This window comes from Rutidosis leptorrhynchoides, chromosome 10, assembly GCF_046630445.1.
Source record: "Rutidosis leptorrhynchoides isolate AG116_Rl617_1_P2 chromosome 10, CSIRO_AGI_Rlap_v1, whole genome shotgun sequence".
NCBI lineage: Eukaryota > Viridiplantae > Streptophyta > Magnoliopsida > Asterales > Asteraceae > Rutidosis > Rutidosis leptorrhynchoides.
The window spans coordinates 133,277,899-133,301,759 of record NC_092342.1 but is presented as its reverse complement, the minus strand read 5'-3'; the positions used below and the strand labels follow the sequence as shown (position 1 = coordinate 133,301,759).

The 23,861-nt window shown below is 31.4% G+C and overlaps 1 protein-coding gene across 1 annotated transcript in view; it reads right to left on the bottom strand.

The window, feature by feature from the left end:
- The window catches only part of LOC139870629 (uncharacterized), a 32,631-nt gene extending 14,905 nt beyond the window's left edge, over positions 1-17,726 (bottom strand). Inside the window, exons 1-2 of the mRNA XM_071858410.1 lie at positions 17,697-17,726; positions 17,548-17,600 (exon numbers count right to left, since the gene is read on the bottom strand). Of these exons, the coding sequence (XP_071714511.1) occupies positions 17,548-17,600; positions 17,697-17,726 (83 nt within the window). The remainder of the gene's footprint in view (positions 1-17,547; positions 17,601-17,696) is intronic.
- Between the last annotated feature and the right edge of the window lie 6,135 nt (positions 17,727-23,861).

Sequence of the window (23,861 nt, the reverse complement as noted above, 5' to 3'; positions counted from 1 at the left end):
CTTGTTAGGTTCGTACAGTAAAAACTCGTAAAAGGAGAGTGGCGGTGTATTCTAGTGGTCTGCTAGTGTGCTGTATTTACAGGAAAAGAAAAAACTTGTTGGAAGTGAAGTATAATAATAATGAACGTTGGGAGGCAGAGAGAAAAAAAGTAGGAGAGAGAAAATAGAAGAGGAAAAACAATCTTATTGAATTAAAATAAAAACAAAAAACAAAAAAAAATATACAGACCCCATGCGATCTCATGGGGTTTGGCCTTCAAAACCATGCGATAGCATTGTACTGAATATCTGGCCAAGAACAAAAGGCCAGTCGACTGGTCTGTCTTCACCACAAAACACACACAAACACAAGAAAATAACCCAAAAACCTCTCTAAAATTCGTAAATTTTCACCGTAATTCGTAAAATTTCTTGCTCTAATCATGCCTAGGTTCGGATTTTTCAACAAAAAGGTAAAAATTACACCCCTAAACTCTTAAAATTCATAGTTTTTGTGATATTTACCAATATTTTACCTAATTTGATTTTGTCAATTTCTAGTGTAATTAGAGTTAAATTGTTAGTATATTATGCATGTATACATGATTTGAAGTCAAAAACTTCAAAAATTTTAGGAATCTAGGGTTTGTGTTCTTGAGCAATTTGGGGCTTTTTGATATAAACAGGTTATGGTCGATTTTAGTCATGAATTATTGCTAAATTAAGTAGTGTAACATGTTTAGGTAGCTAAATGATCAAAACTTTGATCCTAAACATGATTTTTGAGAATTAAAGTGGACTTTTTAAGTCTAAAATTCATGAACTTGATTAATTTGATATAATTGCTATTTGAGACTTGTTTAATTGTTAGTAATGACTATTTTGACATATTATTTGAGTTAAATGCTTATGAACTTTGTATACATTTTCATATATGCTTATTTGAAAAAGTGTAGATTTTGATAAAAATATGAAAATGAGCATATATGTCATTGTGATTGTTTTAAGTTGTTATTTTGCTAACACTAATGCATATTTGGATGCACAAATTTTGTGTTTAATGTGTTTTGCATAAATATACTAAAACTGGAAGTGCATCATCATCATCTAGACAACCACAACCGGAACCTGACCCTCAATTGCAATAAGAACCAGAACCCGAACAAGAACCACAACAGGAACAACAACATCAACCTGATCAACACGTACCTTATTATGATCTGCTACAATTTATTGATGCCTTTATAGTATTTTTGATGCATCCGCCAGTAGAATACCCAACGATTCCTGAACACACGTTGCATCCTAATCTGAGATTCGATAGAAGCTGGAGAGATTACCCGACATATCAAAGTAACAAATTCAAACTGATACCGATGTAAAAGTTCCAAGGGTAATCGATTGGGAGCCTTTAGAAAGGGTCCAACTAGTTAACTCAGTTAGGGAGCATCTGATCCAAAGGTATGGCAGTTCTTCTATTTCTAATTGGGAACGTCTATTCACCATTCGTAGACCTGTATATAAGGAATGGTGTGTTGAGCTTATGAGTACTATAGCGTTAAATGCGGATATAGATAGGTTAGATGATAGAAGTTATCTTAGATTTATACTTGGCCGTAGGATGTACAGGATGTCCATGCTAGACATGGCCAGGGCTTTACAGATATATACGCCCGCTGATTTGCTACTACCCGATTGTATGAATTTGATTTATCGTGGTGAAAGGGTAGATAGGAATTTTGACGCAAACGCTGTCTGGAGGCGTATGTCAGATTATAATGTTTTTACGCTGGGAGGAAAACACTCCTACTTACATATTAACAAAGCCGAGCTTCGTATAATTCATAGATTTTTGGCTAACTCGATTACACAGAGAGGTCAGGACAAGGAGAAAATGACCTTACATGATTTATTTTACCTAAAGTGTATTCGAGACCCAAGAGGCTTTGTTAATATCCCTTACTGTGTTGGTTTTTATTTGTCTAAGATGGTGGAAGGAATACAGGAAGGGGGAATAATAGGAGGAGGTATTTTTGTTACTCTCATTGGAGAGTATTTGGGTGTAGATAGGGATCAAGGGGGTCCACTTTTGGAATGTAGGGAACATGTTGAGCCTTTAGGATTGAGGGTCTATCAGGGTGCTAAGGTATTGAAAAGTAGACGCAATCAGGCAATACCCTATGTTGGTAGTCATCATCAGGTAGAGAGAGGTTCAGATGAGGAAATGGAGGAAGCTGATGACATTAGGGATGTCATTAGGGAGGCTATCACTGACGTCTACCAGTGTGTAGATGAGGTGGAAATGACAAACGAGGAGAGATTTAGTCGGATGGAGCAGTGGCAAGCCAGGAATGATTACGAGCATTCCAAGCAACGACAGCATGATAGATGAGACTATCATCAACGTCAGATCATGAGCCGGCTGTCACCTCAGGATCACTACGTACTGACCCGACCCGCTTACTATCCTCCACACCAGCTTGAGATAAGACCACCATATACTCTCTACGACCCTAACCAGGCCTACCAGTACACCTATCACTAACCATGGAACCCGAACGACGACATGAACTGGAACCCCTATCTAGATTGATATAGTTCCTGTTGGTGATTTCTATGATTTTTTTCTTTTTATTATTTTTATTTATTTATGTTTAAACACATTATATTTTGACACTTTTATGTACGTTTAATATATTTATTATGTTGTACTAATATTTCATATTTGATTTGAAAGTGGGATTTTAAGTCCCATTTCAAATTACCATGCATGTTTATATTTGTATTGTATGTATTTTATTTCATGTACACAACAGGGTAAAACAGCGCATTTTCAAAGACTGACATTAAGTTCAGCAAAAGCTACTAATTTTGACGACAAAATGAAAACAAATGTGATGTAACAATAAGACGGAATGAACAAATGATGTGCACCATTTATCATTCAACAAACAAACGCCAATATGTTTGGAAACTTTGGTAAAATTTAATCATTTTTCTACGCTAATCACCCTCAATAATTTAAATTGTTACTGATTTCTTGCAAATGAGGGCATTGCAAGATCTTAAGTGTGGGAAGGGGTTAAATTCTTTCGGATTTTTAATTTTTAATTTTTAATTTAAACACTTGGTTACCATTAAAAAATACTAGTAACGCAGTAGTTGTATTAGAATCTAGTGCTATCTGATAATAAAGAACATCCCTAGCCTTATATACTGACTCCCCAATTCTAGTAAAAATTTTCAAAATTTTCAAATAAATGAATTCAAAATCATGTTTATACATATTTATATGAACGATAAAACTAGGTGTTAACACCGAAATTATTGTTACCTCAGAAAGGACATAAATTGAGAAACAACTCAAAATGTTAGAATTAATTTAAAATGGAATAGAGGACAACAAAAAGGCAAAGAAAGGAAAATAAAAGCCAAGTGTGGAAAAAAATTTACCAAGTTATTTAAAACATATATCACATATTTTTGTACAAATAACTAAAGATACTTTTGTTTTGGACAATTTTATCAGTTTTACCCAATTTCTTATAATATATTTGAAAGAAAGATGGATCTACATGATGAATCAATTCCATCATTAAAAGGAAGTAAAGTCTTCCAAAAAAGAAACGCGCTTCTTGATTTAGGTCATGAAGTTGTCGTCCAGACCAGTTGTAGAGTCTACGAAAAACCTTGAAAAGTTTTCTCGAAAATCAACTGGAAATCCACGGACCTCAGCATCAAACAGGGTCACCAAGTGGCCAGACTTATCCTAACCATGAGAGGATCTGTCTCGTAAAATAAGGAGGGAACCGTGCAAATTACCTTGATAAGACTAATGAATCAGACCCCCAGAAAAGGATAATCTCCTTAAAGATCAAAAATTAGCTTTTAAGCCTTATATTACTCAATCCTAGAGATTGACTTTAAAGATTGAGAATTACAAACTCATGGAATTCAATGATATCTGAACTCGAGCTTGAACGAGAAAATATTTTGATCAAAATTACAAACCGATTTGTTTTCTGAAAATCCATTTTTAATGCATTCATTACCATTGAACGTAAAATCCTAGAAATTCACCTGGAATTCATTAGGTCACCTGAACCAAATCGGGTGTCAACCGTAAGAACGGTGTTTGCATAGCATGGTCGAAGACAGGAACTTGTGCCAGACCGAAAAACTATAGGGCGAGCTTTACTATTGCTCCTACAAAGGATAGTAATTGCATCCGACACGTTATAAACCATAATTAAAAGCATGTCAGGGGACACTGCCTTAACAGTTGCTTGTTCAACGCTTTCCTTTACAACCGGACGGTAGTTTACCTAAAGGTAATATACGGAGCAAGTATACTGGACGTGTTGCTTTCCCAATACAAGGTTAGCAAGTGGGTGACACAAAACCGCAAGTTTTGAGCTAAAATTTTCAAATCTGAAACCCACCAAACCCACAAAAACATTTTGCAAACACCGGTGAAGGGTTATTCCGGAAAACTTATCTAGGGTAAAAACTAGATTGAATTTTCAAAAGATCAAATGTTTTCATAAAGGGTCATGTGAGACTGTAAACCACATCGTTACTACCATTGTTCATACCCCCGTATAGAAATCACTGATGTACAAAGTGTGAAGAATAAAGAAGTGATTCTAGTATTTTTATTTCAAGACTATATTACTTGAGGACAAGCAATGCTCAAGTGTGGGAATATTTGATAATGCTAAAAACGAACATATATTTCATAGCATTATCCCTCAAGAAAGGCAAGCTTTTAGTTGCAATTGTTCTATTTACAAGTGATATTCGTTTAAATAATAAAAGGTGAAGACAAAAGACAGATTCGACGAATTGAAGACGCAAATGACCAAAAAGCTCAAAAGTACAAAGTACAATCAAAGAGGTTCAAATTATTGATGAGAAACGTCTTAAAATTACAAGAGTACAAGACGCAAAACACAAAATACAAGATATTAAATTGTACGCAAGGACGTTCGAAAATCCGGAACTGGGACCAAAGTCAACTCTTAACGCTCGACGCAACGGACTAAAAATTACAAGTCAATTATGCACACGAATATAATATAATATTTAAATAATTCTATAAATTATTTATATATTATATTATTATTAAAAACCGTCGGCAAGAAAGAAAACAAAGTCATGTGAACTCTCCCAGCTGGCCATGAGATCGCATGGCCTGGAAGAATAAATTCCATGCGATCTCATGGCCCCAGAAGTCAGGCCACATCTATAAATATCGCGTGTTTTGGCCAGTTATAATATATCTTTTTCTCTATCTCTCTCACGTATACATACATATATATATATATATATATATATATATATATATATATATATATATATATATATATATATATATATATTATAATTTTAATTTTAATTTTAATTTTAATAATAATAAGGGTATGTTAGCGAATGTTGTAAGGGTGTAAGTCGAAATTCTGTCCGGGTAACGCTACGCTATTATTAATCATTGTAAGTTATGTCCAACCTTTTTAAATTAATGTCTCGTAGCTAAGTTATTAATATGCTTATTTAATGCCGAAGTAATCGTGATGTTGGACTAAATATTAAAATTGGGTAATTGGGCTTTGGACCATAATTGGTGTTTGGATAAAAGAACGACACTTGTGGAAATTAGACTACGGGCTATTAATGGGCTTTATATTAACTAAATGATACCTCGTTAATTTAATATATAGAATTATAATTTGACGTATTTATATATAACCACATACGCTTGACTGGGTACGGTGGGCGGGATATCTATAAATACCAATAATTGTTCATTTTACCAGACACGGAACTGGATTAATAGTTAATGGACTAGTTGAAACAGGGGTGGATTACATTCAAGGGTAATTGGTGTAATTGTTAACAAAGTAATAAAACCTTGGATTACACGCAGTCGATAACCTGGTGTATTCATTAAACAAAGTATTAAGACCTTGTTACAATTCGAATCCCCAATTAGTTAGAATATTTGACTTCGAGAATAAGAATAATTTGACGAAGACTTCTTCATTTTATAGTTATAACTGATGGACTATTATGGACAAATCCGTATGGACATATTGAATAATCCAGGACAAAGGACAATTAATCCAAGGGAATAAACTAAAATCAACACGTCAAACATCATGATTATGGAAGTTTAAATAAGCATAATTTCTTTATTTCATATTTAATTGCACTTATAATTATCGTTCTCTTTAATTATCGCAATTTTATTTTATCGCACTTTTATTTATCGCAATTTCATTATCGTTATTTACTTTATGCTTTAAATTAAGTTATATTTATTTTTAATATTTTACATTAGGTTTTAACTGCGACTAAAGTTTTAAAATTGACAAACCGGTCATTAAACGGTAAAAACCCCCTTTTATAATAATAATACTACTTATATATATTTTTGTATTTTACAATTATAAGTTAAAAATATAGCGTTAAACTTGGCGAGTTCCCTGTGGACGAACCGGACTTACTAAAAACTACACTACTGTACAATTAGGTACACTGCCTATAAGTGTTGTAGCAAGGTTTAGGTATATCCACTCTATAAATAAATAAATAACTTGTGTAAAATTGTATCGTATTTAATAGTATTTCTTTCTAAAAATATAACTATTTTGTATACACCTCTACGCACATCAATAACAGTTGTAGGTACGTGATAGGGTGCCAATGTTTTAATAGTTGTCGATAATGGTGAATTTCTTCCACCGACACAGCGAGAATGAAACAGAAACATAGGTAGGGTAGCAGTAGGTAAATGGGTTTTATTTGGTTTGATTTGATGAGGTTTTGGGTTAGATCTTCACGAATATAAAACATAAGTAACAAAAGTGGAATCGAGTTGTAGTTTAAAACAGAAAACAGACACACATAAATGAACATTAAATAATAGCTGTAGCGAGTGTTATTCTTGGTTTGATTGATTCGTTGTTTACAGCAGTATGAAGACTGAAATCTTTGCGGCTCCTTTGATTGATAGAAACATGAAGATCATAAGAGAAAATGGGTTGCAGGAATATAGAAGAGGGAGAAATGATTGCAGGTGGTTTTTGGGTTGTGTGAATGAAGGGGGTGACAGGTTTATATAAAAAAGGGTTTATATAAAAAATGAAGAATCTGATTTATTTCTTTTGATTTATGCCTTCTCTCAATAACAACAACGAATGACTATAAGTAAATGAAATTGATGATGGTAGTTGACTGATCAATTGTAACAGATATGAAGATAGCGATTTAGGGTCACGAGTTTAACAGAAATCGAATAAAGGAGATAGGGATGTAATGGAGTTGGATAACAACTAGTTACCTAATATCTATATCAGTTTTCTATTTTTTATTATATATAATATAATATATTAATATTAATATTAATATTAATTATAATTACATTAATAATAATAATAATAATAATAATAATAATAATAATAATAATAATAAATAAATAATAAATAATCATAATAATAATCAAAATTATATAACAATGATATTAATAATAGTAAGATTAATAAATATTATTAGTGATGCTAATAATAATACTAATTATAATAATATTGATATTATTATGATAATAATAATAATAACATTTTAATAATTCATACATCTTAAATTTTATATCTACATATTATATATTATAATAATATTAATAATACAAATAATAATATTAATATCAATATTAATAATAATAATGAGAGTAATAATAATAATAATAATAATATTTGATATAATACTATATCTAAACTTGTAATTATACTTAATATATTAATATTACATTTTCCATTTAATGTTTATATATTTTTAACATTAATTTTGTATACTATTAACTCTAATGATTAATTTGTATATTATTATTTCAATTTATTATATATGCTTATTTTTATACTTATATATATATATATATATATATATATATATATATATATATATATATATATATATATATATATATATATATATATATATATATATATATATATATATATATATATATGTATATTTATTTATTTATTTACAACAATTGTTCTTGAATCGTCCGGAACAGTCAAAGGGTAATTGAATTTGTGAAAACAGTTCGAAACTTTGAGACTCAACATTACAGACTTTGCTTATCGTGTCGAAAACATATAAAGATTAAGTTTAAATTTGGTCGAAAATTTCCGGGTCGTCACAGTACCTACCCGTTAAAGAAATTTCGTCCCGAAATTTGAATGTGGTCGTCATGGCTAACAATAAAAATGTTTTCATGACGAATATGAGTTGATAAATAGAGTTTTATTACCATAGAGTAATATGGATAAAACAATTCGATTACTCGAAGAGCACGAGTGAAGCTATCACAAACTAGTGAAATGAGGAAATAAGTTTCGTCATAACTTTTGACGTATTCATGGTTGAATTTAAAAAATAAGATGTATCTTAACTTTTGACGTTGTCTTGGTTGAATTCCGGAATTCAAGGGATTTAAAGGAAATCTTCAAAATCTAAAAGATTTGATTCTTCAGCGAATAAGGAAATTAAGATCTCTATAATTAAATGCGATGATCTGCCTTGATTTCTTTATCAGATTTTTCACTATAAATTAACTTCTTCCGTTCTATTACTTTTATCACTCCTATACTAAATTCTCAAATTCAAAAGATTGTGGAAAATGCTTAATCCAGTTCTGATCATTGTCCTTATCCTGACTATCGCAACAATCATTCTCCTTTTTCAACTTCCACCAGCGAAATCTGTTTACTTTTACTTCGCCCTTGGGGTTATAGTGTTTTTAATTCTCCCGTGTCTTTATGTTGCGATAGACATTGATATCCACAGTTTGTAATTTATGTGTTGTTATCGGGCTTTATATTCTCCCTTATATTTCGGAGCTCCATGCTTTGGTTTTCTCTTCCTGACTTTAAATCAAGCGAATAATGGTCCAGAATTTATAGATATGAAATTCGGAATGAACATAGTTAATGTTCTAAGAAGGAAATTGTAATGGCACGATCTTGATTTGTCAAATTACCAGAATCACTGAGAATAGAACTATCAAGAATATACTTTCTTGATATGTTCAGAAGTTAAACAGAATGAAAGAGCTATGTGACATGGCACGTGATGACGTTATGATCTGTCAATCATCATGTCCCATTAGAAAATCAGCATGACTTACTGTAATATAATCACGTTGATCAAGAGTCATTATATTATACTAACTCATGCATCAATTTCCAACACTACTTCAAAATCATTCATAATTCAAACTCGAATTTTTTTAAAGAAATTTAGAAACTAAAGTAGTTTCCTTTATGATGTAATATAGATAGCACGAAGAGATAAATAATTTCGGATGAGAATATTTATGAAAATATCTTGAGAAATATCGAAGATATTTATGATGATATTTTGAAATTTCTAAGTTCGATGGTTGATGAAGAAAGATTTTCCGCAAGATTTTAACATGAGTACCGAGCAAGATATTCGTTGAAGGTTTCATTGGATCCAGAATTACCTGGTTTCTTTGAATATAGGGTATTATCCTTGTATTTGGCCTTGGTCTCCTTCATGGTTTGTTAAATCTGTCTTTCAGTACCAAATTTTCTATTGAGCGTTCCTAACACTCATTTCTTTATCATCAAACTTTTGGCCGTTTGGACCATCTACAATTTTTCTGTTTCCTCTGCAATTAATGCTATGATATCTGAATCATCGGTTATCAATCCGAGGTGGTTTCAGGAGAATTGTGTTTTTAGATTATTAAACGCTAATGGTAATATGGTGGAATATAAAAGGTTCCCCGGTAACAATAAAAGAGCACACACACACACACACACACACACACACACATATATATATATATATATATATATATATATATATATATATATATATATATATATATATATATATATATATCAAAGTGTTAATAAGGTTGTTTCGAACAAAAAATCGAAGTTGCCTTGCTGGAGCTGTGACAATTTTCTACTTTGAAAGGTATCACCAAGTTATTTTGGGTAATAATAACACTAAAGGAATTAGCACAGATACGTGTAAATGTTTACTCAGGTTCTGAGTGTTTTCAGGTGCATAACTATATGCATCAATCTTTTCTTCCGTAGATGAAGTACGGTTGGTTCATCCTCTTGATTGAGGTGTTTTCAAGAATCATAAAAGGTCTGAACTGTAGTGACTCGAACTTTTCCGAACCTTTCTATGATTATATGTTTAATGAAAACTATATTTACATGATTAAATGTTTCCAACATGTTAAGCAATCAAACTTGTTAAGACTTGGTTAATTGAAACGGAAATTTTGTAAACGTCTGATTACCCAGTTTGACCAATGATTCACGAACGCTATAAGTTGTATATGACATGATGATACATAAATGAATAAATATATATGTTTAACATGATATAATGATCATCAAGTATCTAATTAAAAATAGTAACAATAAGTTATATACTTAAAAAGGAGACTATTGACGTATGAAACTCGAAACGATACATATAACGATTATCGTTATAACCACGTCTTACTAAATATATATGAAGCATATTAATACATTGTTATATTATATATAACATGATAATATGATAATTAAATATATCATTAAGTGTATTAACAATGAACTACATAAGTAAAAACAAGACTACTAACTTAAGGATTTCGAAACGAGACATATATGTAACGATTATCGTTGTAACGACATTTAAATGTATATATCATATTAAGATATATTAATATATCATAATATCATGATAATATAATAATTTAAAATCTCATTTGATATTATAAACTTTGGGTTAACAACATTTAACAAGATCGTTAACCTAAAGGTCTCAAAACAACACTTACATGTAACGACTAACGATGACTTAACGACTCAGTTAAAATGTATATACATGTAGTGTTTTAATATGTATTCATACACTTTTGAAAGACTTCAAGCACTTATCAAAATACTTCTACTTAACAAAAATGCTTACAATTACATCCTCGTTCAGTTTCATCAACAATTCTACTCGTATGCACCTGTATTCGTACTCGTACAATACACAGCTTTTAGATGTATGTACTATTAGTATATACACTCCAATGATCAGCTCTTAGCAGCCCATGTGAGTCACCTAACACATGTGGGAACCATCATTTGGCAACTAGCATGAAATATCTCATAAAATTACAAAAATATTAGTAATCATTCATGACTTATTTACATGAAAACAAAATTTCATATCCTTTATATCTAATCCATACACCAATGACCAAAAAAACCTACAAACACTTTCATTCTTCAATTTTCTTCATCTAATTGATCTCTCTCAAGTTCTAACTTCAAGTTCTAAGTGTTATTCATAAATTCTACAAGTTCTAGTTACATAAAATCAAGAATACTTTCAAGTTTGCTAGCTCACTTCCAATCTTGTAAAGTGATCATCCAACCTCAAGAAATCTTTGTTTATTACAGTATGTTATCATTCTAATACAAGGTAATAATCATATTCAAACTTTGGTTCAATTTCTATAACTATAACAATCTTATTTCAAGTGATGATGTTACTTGAACTTGTTTTCGTGTCATGATTCTGCTTCAAGAACTTCGAGCCATCCAAGGATCCGTTGAAGCTAGATCCATTTTTTTATTTTCCAGTAGGTTTATCCAAGGAACTTAAGGTAGTAATAATGTTCATAACATCATTCGATTCATACATAAAAAGCTATCATATTCGAAGTGGTAAACTAGTAATCACTAGAACATAGTTTAGTTAATTCTAAATTTGTTCACAAATAAAGTTAATCCTTCTAACTACACTTTTAAAATCAAATATACACATGATCTATATCTATATGATATGCTAACTTAATGATTTAAAACCCGGAAACACGATAAACACCATAAAACCGGATTTACGCCGTCGTAGTTACAACCGGGGGCTGTTTTGGTTTGGATAATTAAAAACTATGAAAATTTTTGATTTAAACGCTATACTTCTGGGAAAATGATTTTTCTTATGAACATGAAACCATATCCAAAATTCATGGTTAACCTCAAAGTGAAAGTATGTTTTTCAAAACAGTCATCAAGATGTCGTTCTTTCGACGAAAATGACTACCTCTTTCAAAAATGACTTGTAACTTGTATTTCTGACTTTAAACCTATGCCTTTTCTGTTTAGTTTCATAAACTCAAGTTCAATATGAAACCGTGTCCGCTTAAATCACTCAAAACGGATTAGAAACGAAGAAATGGCGAGCAAAACAAAATTGGTAAAAACTACTCATTTTAGCTACGTGAAAATTGGTAACAAATGTATTCCAACCATAACTTAATCAACTTGTATTGTATATTATGTAATCTTCAGATACCATAGACACGTATACAATGTTTCAACCTATCATGTCGACACATCTATATATATTTCGGAACAACCATAGACACTCTATATGTGAATGTTGGAGTTAGCTATACAGGGTTGAGGTTGATTCCAAAATATATATAGTTTGAGTTGTGATCAATACTGAGATATGTATACACTGGGTCATGGATTGATTCAAGATAATATATATCGATTTATTTCTGTACATCTAACTGTGGACAACTAGTTGTAGGTTACTAACGAGGACAGCTGACTTAATAAACTTAAAACATCAAAATGTATTAAAATTGTTGTAAATATATTTTGAACATACTTTGATATATATGTACATATTTGTTATAGGTTCGTGAATCGACCAGTGGCCAAGTCTTACTTCCTGACGAAGTAAAAAATCTGTGAAAGTGAGTTATAGTCCCACTTTTAAAATCTAATATTTTTGGGATGAGAATACATGCAGGTTTTATAAATGATTTACAAAATAGACACAAGTACGTGAAACTACATTCTATGGTTGAATTATCGAAATTGAATATGCCCCTTTTTATTAAGTCTGGTAATCTAAGAATTAGGGAACAGACACCCTAATTGACGCGAATCCTAAAGATAGATCTATTGGGCCTAACAAACCCCATCCAAAGTATCGGATGCTTTAGTACTTCGAAATTTATATCATATCCGAAGGGTGTCCCGGAATGATGGGGATATTCTTATATATGCATCTTGTTAATGTCGGTTACCAGGTGTTCACCATATGAATGAATTTTATCTCTATGTATGGGATGTATATTGAAATATGAAATCTTGTGGTCTATTATTATGATTTGATAATATATAGGTTAAACCTATAACTCACCAACATTTTTGTTGACGTTTTAAGCATGTTTATTCTCAGGTGATTATTAAGAGCTTCCGCTGTCGCATACTTAAATAAGGACGAGATTTGGAGTCCATGCTTGTATGATATTGTGTAAAAACTGCATTCAAGAAACTTATTTCGTTGTAACATATTTGTATTGTAAACCATTATGTAATGGTCGCGTGTAAACAGGATATTTTAGATTATCATTATTTGATAATCTATGTAAAGCTTTTTAAACCATTATTGATGAAATAAAGGTTATGGTTTGTTTTAAAATGAATGCAGTCTTTGAAAAACGTGTCATATAGAGGTCAAAACCTCGCAACGAAATCAATTAATATGGAACGTTTTTAATCAATAAGAACGGGACATTTCATGAACGCAGATTATAATCGTCAAGATACAAATGTGGTTTAAGATGAAATCAAGTGGCAAACTTGAAGAATTGTTTAGTTTCATATGTTATAATCAATATTTTAATTCATTTTAATTGTCCAATGTTGGCAGTCCACAGTTAGCAGTCCACAGTTAGTAATTCAATAATTCATATATAGTTTAATATATAATATTTGAATTAACTTATACGTATCGTGACCCGTATACATGTCTCAGACTCCATCACAACTCAAAGTATATATATTATTTAAGAATCAACTTCAACCCTGTATAGCGAACTCGAGCATTACAGCATATAGAGTGTCTATGGTTATTCCAAATAATATATATAAATGCGTCGATATGATATGTCAAAAACTTGTATACATGTCCCGATATTTAAAGTGCGTAAAATAAATAACAGAAATTAAATGACGATGAATAAAATTGCGAGAATTTAAATTGCGATAAATAAATTGCGATAAAATAAAATGTAATACGGAATTAACAGTTAGCTAGGAACAGTTAGCTAGGAATAGTTAGCGTGGATTCTTAACAAAATTTCTCATAGTTAATTTGTTTGTTTCTAATAAATTTTATTTTGTCCAATGTTTTCTTCATTGTGCCACTTGTTGGATTCTGATAGATCAAAATCCAAATATAAAATTGAATAAAAATGGTTATTCTACGGTGAACGATTATGTATATCGGTGGATGTAAGTAGGATAGTAAATGACTGTTGAATCAGATTCGAAGAATGTACAGTGTAACTTATTAATGTGAAATCTAAATATTCCTCGGGTATTACCTACCCGTTAAAATATTTTCACCATTAACAGTTTGTACAAAAGAATTTTTAATTACAATCCTTATAGAAACATATATACATGTATATTTTCTTCAGATGTAATCATGGATTTAATGAGTTAATATGATATTAAACTCATTTGCTTTTCGGTTTGAGCTAGAATGAATAATCTCTAAAACTTTAGAGATTACATAATCGCCATGAAGAACGAAGATAATTGATGTAGAACGATACGTAGAATGATGATTATACTCGAGGTACAGAATGAGACGTTGAGGTGTGTGATGTTGAAACTTGGGTTGTTGGTGGTACTGGTATTGATGTTGGTGGTACTGTTGATGCCGGTGATGTTGTTGAAGCTGGTACGTTTTGTACCATATTCTCCAAATTGATTACTCGAGCACGAAGCTCGTTGACTTCTTCTATTACACTGGGATGATTGTCGGTCAAAACGAGTGGGTGAATATGGTTTAGAATTGTGGATAGAATATAATCGTGTCGAGATACCCTGGAAATGAGGATGAAAATGGTGTTTCGGTAGGTTCGCCGGTAAATGCTTCAGGTTCTTCGCCAAGAGGGCAATGTGGTGGATGGAAAGGATCGCCTTCTCTTGTCTCCAATGATTAAGAAGGCTACGAACCCATCCCCAATTCATCCAGAATAGATGATGGCTAATTGGTTAATCCATTCCGGTCACACTGCTTTCGGAGCTTGAGTGGGATTCCATTTCGGAATCCGAGTGACTTGAACTAATGACGAATTCCATTTCGTACGATTGAATAAAGGATTTTTCGATATGAAATGATTTTCTGGCTATAATGTGGTATTCTAATTACATAGAATATATATATATATATATATATATATATATATATATATATATATATATATATATATATATATATATATATATATATATATATATATATATATATATATATATATATATATATATATATATATATATATATATATATATATATATATATATATATATATATATATAGAACAAAAGATTTTCATAGATTATGGAGGAATTTACGGAATATGTCAGGAAAAGTTTACAGTAATAGATACGATAAGATATGATTTAGCTAATACGCTAAGATATGAATTTTGTCTATACACTATTCATGCAATCAATGCAGTAAGACTTGTCTAGACTAAGAATGATAAGCAAGTAATTTCCTAAGGATGATAAGTAGGTAATTTTTGACACAAAATGATAAGCAAAACTTTTGACATGCAGACATGGTCGAAGTCTAGACTCACTAATGCATCCTAACGACTATCAGTTAGACACACTAATGCAGACCTGGTTCGCTAAGACCACCGCTCTGATACCAACTGAAAGGACCCGTCCTAATCCATCTGGACGAATACTTTACATTTGGTTACATCGCGAGGTATTTGACCTCTATATGATACATTTTACAAACATTGCATTCATTTTTAAAAGACAAACTTTCTTTACATCGATAGTTGACGATATGCATACCATTTCATAATACATCCAACTATAATTGACTTAAAAATAATCTTGGTGAACTCAATGACTCGAATGCAACGTCTTTCGAAATATGCCATGAATGACTCCAAGTAATATCCTTAAAATGAGCTAATGCACAGCAGAAGATTTCTTTCATACCTGAGAATAAACATGCTTTCAAGTGTCAACCAAAAGGTTGGTGAGTTCATAGATTTATCATAAACAGTAAAATTCATCATTTTGATAGACCACAAGATTTAAATGCAGTACACCTATCTCGTGTACGAAACCATTTTTCATAATGCTTAGCAGAGTAGGTTCGTATCCTTTTCTCCCCCGTAGGTTGCCTCGCGATTTTTAATAATCGTACACATATCTCGTGCACAAAAACTAATACACATAATCTGTGTATAAAAGTCATTCATACGAACTACAAACACCTTGGTAATCGACCTTCACAAAATGCATATAGAATATCCCCCGCATACTGGTATTCCGCTCGGTCATGCAAAAAGCATACAATCAGGCCACTCTTTTAAATATGATAGTTGTGTACACATCACAAACAGATCATATCTTTTAAAGCTGGCGGTTGTATACCTATTTCGAAGTACTAAAGCAGTTCAAATTCTCTGAATGGGGCTGGTTAGTGCCCATAGATCTATCTTTAGGATTCGCGTCAATTTGGAGCTCGGTTTCCAAATTCTCAGATTACCAGACTAAAAGGGGTGATATCCGGTGTACTCATAACTCATTCGTAGAATGTTTTTAAGTACCTGTGTCTATCTCGTCAAATATTTATAAAAGAATTTCATGTATTTGCAGTTCAAAATATATTTCAAAAGCATTTAATAAAGCAGTTGTAAAAATAGCGCATGTATTCTCATTCCCAAAAATGTAAAGAGTAAAAGGGAATCAAATGAACTCAAGCTACGATATTTTGTAGTAAAAATATTCATACGACGATACTGAACAAAGCAAGGTTGGCCTTGGATTCACGAACCTATATCATGTATATATATTAAAACATATAATCATGATAGAACAATTAAATTTTAGGTTACATTAATTATATTAATATTTATTACATAATTATCATGATATGTACTAATATTAACATATTATATACTTATCAAATGTTTTAAAAAATAATTATTATAATTATTATAATAAATATAATATATATAATATTTATTATAATTTAATATTATTATAAATCTATTTATTAAAGTTTTATCTTTATCTATTATATATTAAAATTAATACTTTCATACATAATAATATTGATATCTATACTATATTTAAAAATGTTTATCTGTCATAATACTAGTTAATATTAATTAATTAATTAATAATAATAATAATAGTAATAAAAATAATGATAATAATAATAATAATGATAAAACTAATAATAATAATGATATTAATAATAATAGTAATCATAATAATAATGATAATTTTAATAATAATGATAAAAATAATAATAATGATAATATTAGTAATGATAATAATAAAAATGATAAATTCAATAATAATAAAAATAATAATAATAGTGTTAAAAATAGTAATAATGAAATTAAAAATTATACCTATCACGATCATCAAAATTTCATGTTGTCATCATGGTTATCATCATCATAACCTTATTAAAACATCATCATCATCATCATCTTCATAACCATCATTTATCATCTTCTAAACATTATTAATATCATACATTAATCATGATCAGAGATTCATCTTCATCGTCACTTATCATCTTTATTGTACATCATACATCATACATCATACACCATCATCCTCATCATCATAAACAATCATGTCACACTCATCATCATAATTATCCTATCGTCTATCAACATAATATAATTTCCACTCATCGACATCACTCTAAAATAATCATAATTATAACCGCATAAAATCATAACCACTTCATCTTCATCAATATAATCATCTTAACATAACTAATATGATTATTACATATTATTTATCACCCTGATCCATGAATCATCATCACTCATCATCTAAGACATTTGATATCATAACAGCCTCACTATTCTTCCTTTGTTCATTCAATCAGCAAGGAACGCATTTTTATTCTTGGCCAAAGAGTACGGCCCAATCAAAGACAAACTAACAGCCCAAGTCTAAAAGTTTATTAACCCATCAATTCCAATAATATTATTAAACATGTCAAGGCCCAATAATATATTAACAATCCATTACTCAACCCACTTACATTACCCAGAAATTGATTCAAATAGCAATTGTGTCGGCAGAAGGAAAAGCATAAGATAAAAAAAATAACGTGGGGTTATCCATTTGATAAGTGGGAAACAGATGGCAACGTTCATCATTAAAAGAAAATATATCTGGTTCACATGAAAATAAAATAAATAGAAGTAGAAGTAATAAAGCCTGAGTGGTGTTGTGTTGATTCTCCAATGAAACAGGAAACAAAAGCAAGTAGCAGGTGATGGATTTTGATGGTTTTCGATCAACATTAGCAACCAATCGAGCATAACAGTTGTAGGCACGTGATAGGGTGCCAGTGTTTTAATGGTTGTTGATAATGGTGAATTTCTTTCGCCTACACAGCGAGAATGAAACAGAAACATAGGTAGGGTAGTAGTAGGTAAATGGGTTTTATTTGGTTTGATTTGATGAGGTTTTGGGTTGGATCTTCACGAATATAAAACAGAAGTAACAAAAGTGGAATCGAGTTACAGGTTTGATGAAGGTGACTGATTATGGTTGAAACAATAACTATCAATGGTGATGATTTTTGGACTTTTTAAAACAGAAAACAGACACACATAAATGAACATTAAATAATAGCTGTAGCGAGTGTTATTCTTGGTTTGATTGATTCGTTGTTTACAGCAATATGAAGACTGAAATCTTTGCGGCTGCTTTGATTGATAGAAACATGAAGATCATAAGAGAAAATGGGTTGCAGGAATATAGAAGAGGGAGAAATGATTTCAGGTGGTTTTTGGGTTGTGTGAATGAAGGGGGTGACGGGTTTATATAAAAAATGAAGAATCTGATTTATTTCTTTTGATTTATCCCTTCTCTCAATAACAATAACGAATGACTATAAGTAAATGAAATTGATGATGGTAGTTGACTGATCGATTGTAACAGATATGAAGATAGCGATTTAGGGTCACGAGTTTAACAGAAATTGAATAAAAGAGAAAGGAGATAGGGATGTAATGGAGTTGGATAACAACTGGTTACCTAATATCTATATCAGTTTTCTATTTTTTTTATATATAATACAATATATTAATATTAATATTAATATTAATAATAATTATAATTACATTAATAGTAATAATAATAATAATAATAATAATAATAATAATAATAATAATAATAATAATAACAATAATAATAAATAATCATAATAATAATCAAAATTATATAACAATGATATTAATAATAGTAAGATTAATAAATATTATTAGTGATGCTAATAATAATACTAATTATAATAATATTGATATTATTTTTATAATAATAATAATAACATTTTAACAATTCATACATCTTAAATTTCATATCTACATATTATATATTATAATAATATTAATAATACAAATAATAATATTAATATCAATATTAATAATAATAATGAGAGTAATAATAATAATAATATTTGATATAATACTATATCTAAACTTGTAATTATACTTAATATATTAATATTACATTTGCCATTTAATGTTTATATATTTTTAACATTAATTTTGTATACTATTAACTCTAATGATTAATTTGTATATTATTATTTCAATTTATTATATTTGCTTATTTTTATACTTATATATATATATATATATATATATATATATATATATATATATACATATTTATTTACAATAATTGTTCGTGAATCGTCGGGAACCGTCAAAGGGTAATTAAATTTGTGAAAACAGTTCAAAAACTTTGAGACTCAACATTACAGACTTTGCTTATCGTGTCGGAAATATATAAAGATTAAGTTTATATTTGGTCAGAAATTTTCGAGTCGTCACATACTATCACTACTAAATCTCTACGATTTACTACTACTTACTATGCATCACTACTCGATGCTAGTATATTTTTAATCCATTGCTTTCATTGAACTGATCCAGTGTATTATTTTTGTCTAGAAAGATATTGCCTCCGAAGGAATCTACACCTGCGATGATCTGAAGACTAGTAGCTGAGGGTATGGCTGCAGAGCAAGTAGCGATGGCTCGTAACACTGAAGGGAATGGTAGTGACAATACTAATGGTACCAACAGCAATAATCAGGGTGGATGTACTTATAAGATGTTTACTAGCTGTAAGCCGCATGTTTTTCGCGGAATGGAAGGACCGATTGGTTTGACTCATTGGTTTGAAAAATTAGGGTATGTGTTTTGAATCAGTGAGACTATAGAAGTTGACAAGGTGAAGTTTGCGTCATGTACGTTGTCAGACAGTGCATTAACTTGGTGGAACAGTTATGCTGTGTCAGTAGGACATGATCAGGCTTTTGCCACTCTGTAGGAAGATTTCAGGCAACGTATGATCGAGGAGTACTGCCCTCGAAATGAGATTTTGAGATTGGAGCGAGAACTTCGTGTGTTGAAGGTGGTGGGTAATGATCTTGTTAGTTATAACAAGAGGTTCTTTGAATTAGCGTTGATGTGTTCAGAGTTAGTCCTGAATGAGAGGCGCAAGGTAGAGCAATATATCCAAGGTTTGACTGGAACAATTAGGACTGGTGTAACTACTTCTAAACCAAGAACTGTGCAAGAAGCCATCGACATGGTAATTTTATTATTTGATTAGGCTGCAAGTGATTGCAAGGTAGTTGTTGCGACTCATGAGAACCGTTCGGGAGATGGTAAACGTAAGTGGAATAATGGTCATGACAAGAACTCTAATCAGCAATTTCACCAGAAGCAAGAGACTAGTAAGGGTACTATGTCTGGTCCGAGTACTAGATCAGGATATCAAGGGAAATCCCCACTTTGTACTAAGTGTAATAGGCATCATACGAGAGCTTGTAATGGATCGACTTGTGATAAGTGTAAGAGAACTGGGCACTTAGCAAAGGACTGCAAGATGGGTACAAATACTTGTTTTGGTTATGGTAAGGTTAGTCATTATAGGAAGGATTGCCCGAATGCTGGGAAGACTTCTGAGCATGCAAAACGACGAGCGTTTAACATCAATGCCAGTGAAGCACGTGATGATCTGAAACTAGTCACAGGTACGTTCTTACTCGACAATCATCATGCTTATGTAGTTTTTGATTCTGGTACTGATAGGAGATTTGTGTCTAGAGATTTTTGCCATAATCTTAAGAATCATGTATCGTCATTAGAGAACATGTACTCTATAGAATTAGGGAATGGTAATCTAGTGAGAGCTGATAAGATCTATCATGGTTGTACTTTGAACTTGGCTGGGAAATCTTTTAGTATAGACGTGATACCGATTAAGCAGGGAAGTTTTAACCTTGTGGTTGGAATGGACTGGTTATCCGAGAATAGAGCCGACATCGTTTGTTACCAAAAAGTGATTCGCATTCATGTTTCCGAAGGTGAGTCTTCGATGGTGTATGGAGAGAGAAGCAATACACCGCTGCATTTTATTAATTGTTTGAAGGCGCAGAAACACATAAGAAAGGGTTATCTTGTTATGTTGGTTCATTTGAACAAAACTGAACCTGAAGTCAAGAAACTCAAAAATGTACCGATTGTTAGAAACTTTCCCGATGTTTTTTCGGAAGAGTTGCCAGGACTTCCACCGCATAGAGACGTGGAATTTCAGATTGACTTAATGCCTGGAGCGGCACCTGTAGTGCGTACACCATATAGACTTGCACCTTCAGAATTTCAAGAGCTGTCTAGTCAGTTACAAGAGGTTTTAGACAAGGGATTCACTCGATCGAGTTCTTCACCATGGGGAGCACCTGTGCTCTTTGTAAAGAAGAAAGATGGATCTATGAGACTTTGTATTGATTACAGGGAAATGAATAAGCTGACTATCAAGAATAGATATCCGTTACCTAGGATCGATGATTTGTTTGATCAGTTGCAAGGATCATGATGTTACACTAAGATTGATCTGAGGTCAGGTTACCATCAGATGAGAGTAAAAGAGACAGATATACCAGAGACATCGTCTGCTACAGACATCATGAATTTACAGTAATGCCGTTTAGATTAATGAACGTACTGGCAGTGTTCATGGATCTCATGAACCATGTGTGTAAGCCATATCTAGATAAGTTTTTTACTGTGTTCATTGATGATATTTTGGTGTATTCATAGAACGCGAAGGAACATGAACAACATCTCTGCTTGCTACTTGAAATGCTCAGGAAAGAGCAGTTATATGCGAAATTTTCAAAGTGTGACTTTTGGCTACAAGAAGTTCAAATTTTAGGTCATATCGTTGGTATTAAAGGTATTCAGGTTGATCCTGCGAAGATAGAAACGGTCAAGAAATAGGAGACTCCTAAGTCGCCAATGCTGATTCGGTAATTCTTAGGTCTCGCCGATTATTATAGGAGATTCATTGAGGGATTTTCTACTATTGCTCGACCGTTGACATCGTTGACTCACAAGGGTAAAAAGTATGAGTGGACTGAGCAACATGAGTCTGCATTTCAGTTGTTAAAACAGAAATCGACGTCTGCTCTGATTTTATACTTACCCGAAGGAAATGAAGATTTTGTGATTTACTGTGATGCTTCACGACAGGGTTTTGGTTGCGTATTGATGCAACAGAAGAAAGTGATCGCCTATAGGTTACGACAGTTGAAGATACATGAACAGAATTATACGACACATGATTTGGAACTTAGTGCTTTGGTCTTTGCATTGAAGATGTGGAGACACTACTTGTATGGTACTTGATAATGCTAAAAACGAACATATATTTCATAGCATTATTCCTCAAGAAAGACAAGCTTTTAGTTGCAATTGTCCTATTTACAAGTGATATTCGTTTAAATAATAAAAGGTGAAGACAAAAGACAGATTCGACGAATTGAAGACGCAAACGACCAAAAAGCTCAAAAGTACAAAATACAATCAAAGAGGTTCCAATTATTGATAAGAAACGTCTCGAAATTACAAGAGTACAAGATTCAAAACGCAAAGTACAAGATATTAAATTGTACGCAAGGACGTTCAAAAATCCGGAACTGGGACCAGAGTCAACTCTCAACGCTCGACGCAACGGACTAAAAATTACAAGTTAACTATGTATATAAATATAATATAATATATAATTAATTATATAAATTATATATATATTATATTTATATTAAAACCGTCGGCAGACTAGGATCCAAATTTGTGTGAGATGGGTTTACGAACTCCAAGAGTTGCGGAGTTTGTAATACAAAAGGACCGCGAGTAGCGGAGAGACCCTGGACAAAACTGCCTATAAAAGCCAACGCATTTTGATCGTTTTTAATCATCTTTTTCCTTCTTCATCATACGTAAATTATATATATATATTTATATTTTAATTTTAATTTTAATTTAATTTTAAATCCTAATAATAAAGGTATGTTAGCGAATGTTGTAAAGGTGTAAGTCGAAATTCTGTCCGTGTAACGCTACGCTATTTTTAATCATTGTAAGTTATGTTCAACCTTTTTACATTAATGTCTCGTAGCTAAGTTATTATTATGCTTACTTAATCTGAAGTAATCATGATGTTGGGCTAAAAATATTAAAATTGGGTAATTGGGCTTTGTACCATAATTGGGGTTTGGACAAAAGAACGACACTTGTGGAAATTAGACTATGGGCTATTAATGGGCTTTCTATTTGTTTAACTAAATGATAGTTTGTTATTTTAATATAAAGATTTACAATTGGACGTCCATATAAATAACCATATACACTCGATCGGACACGATGGGCGGAGTATTTATATGTACGAATAATCGTT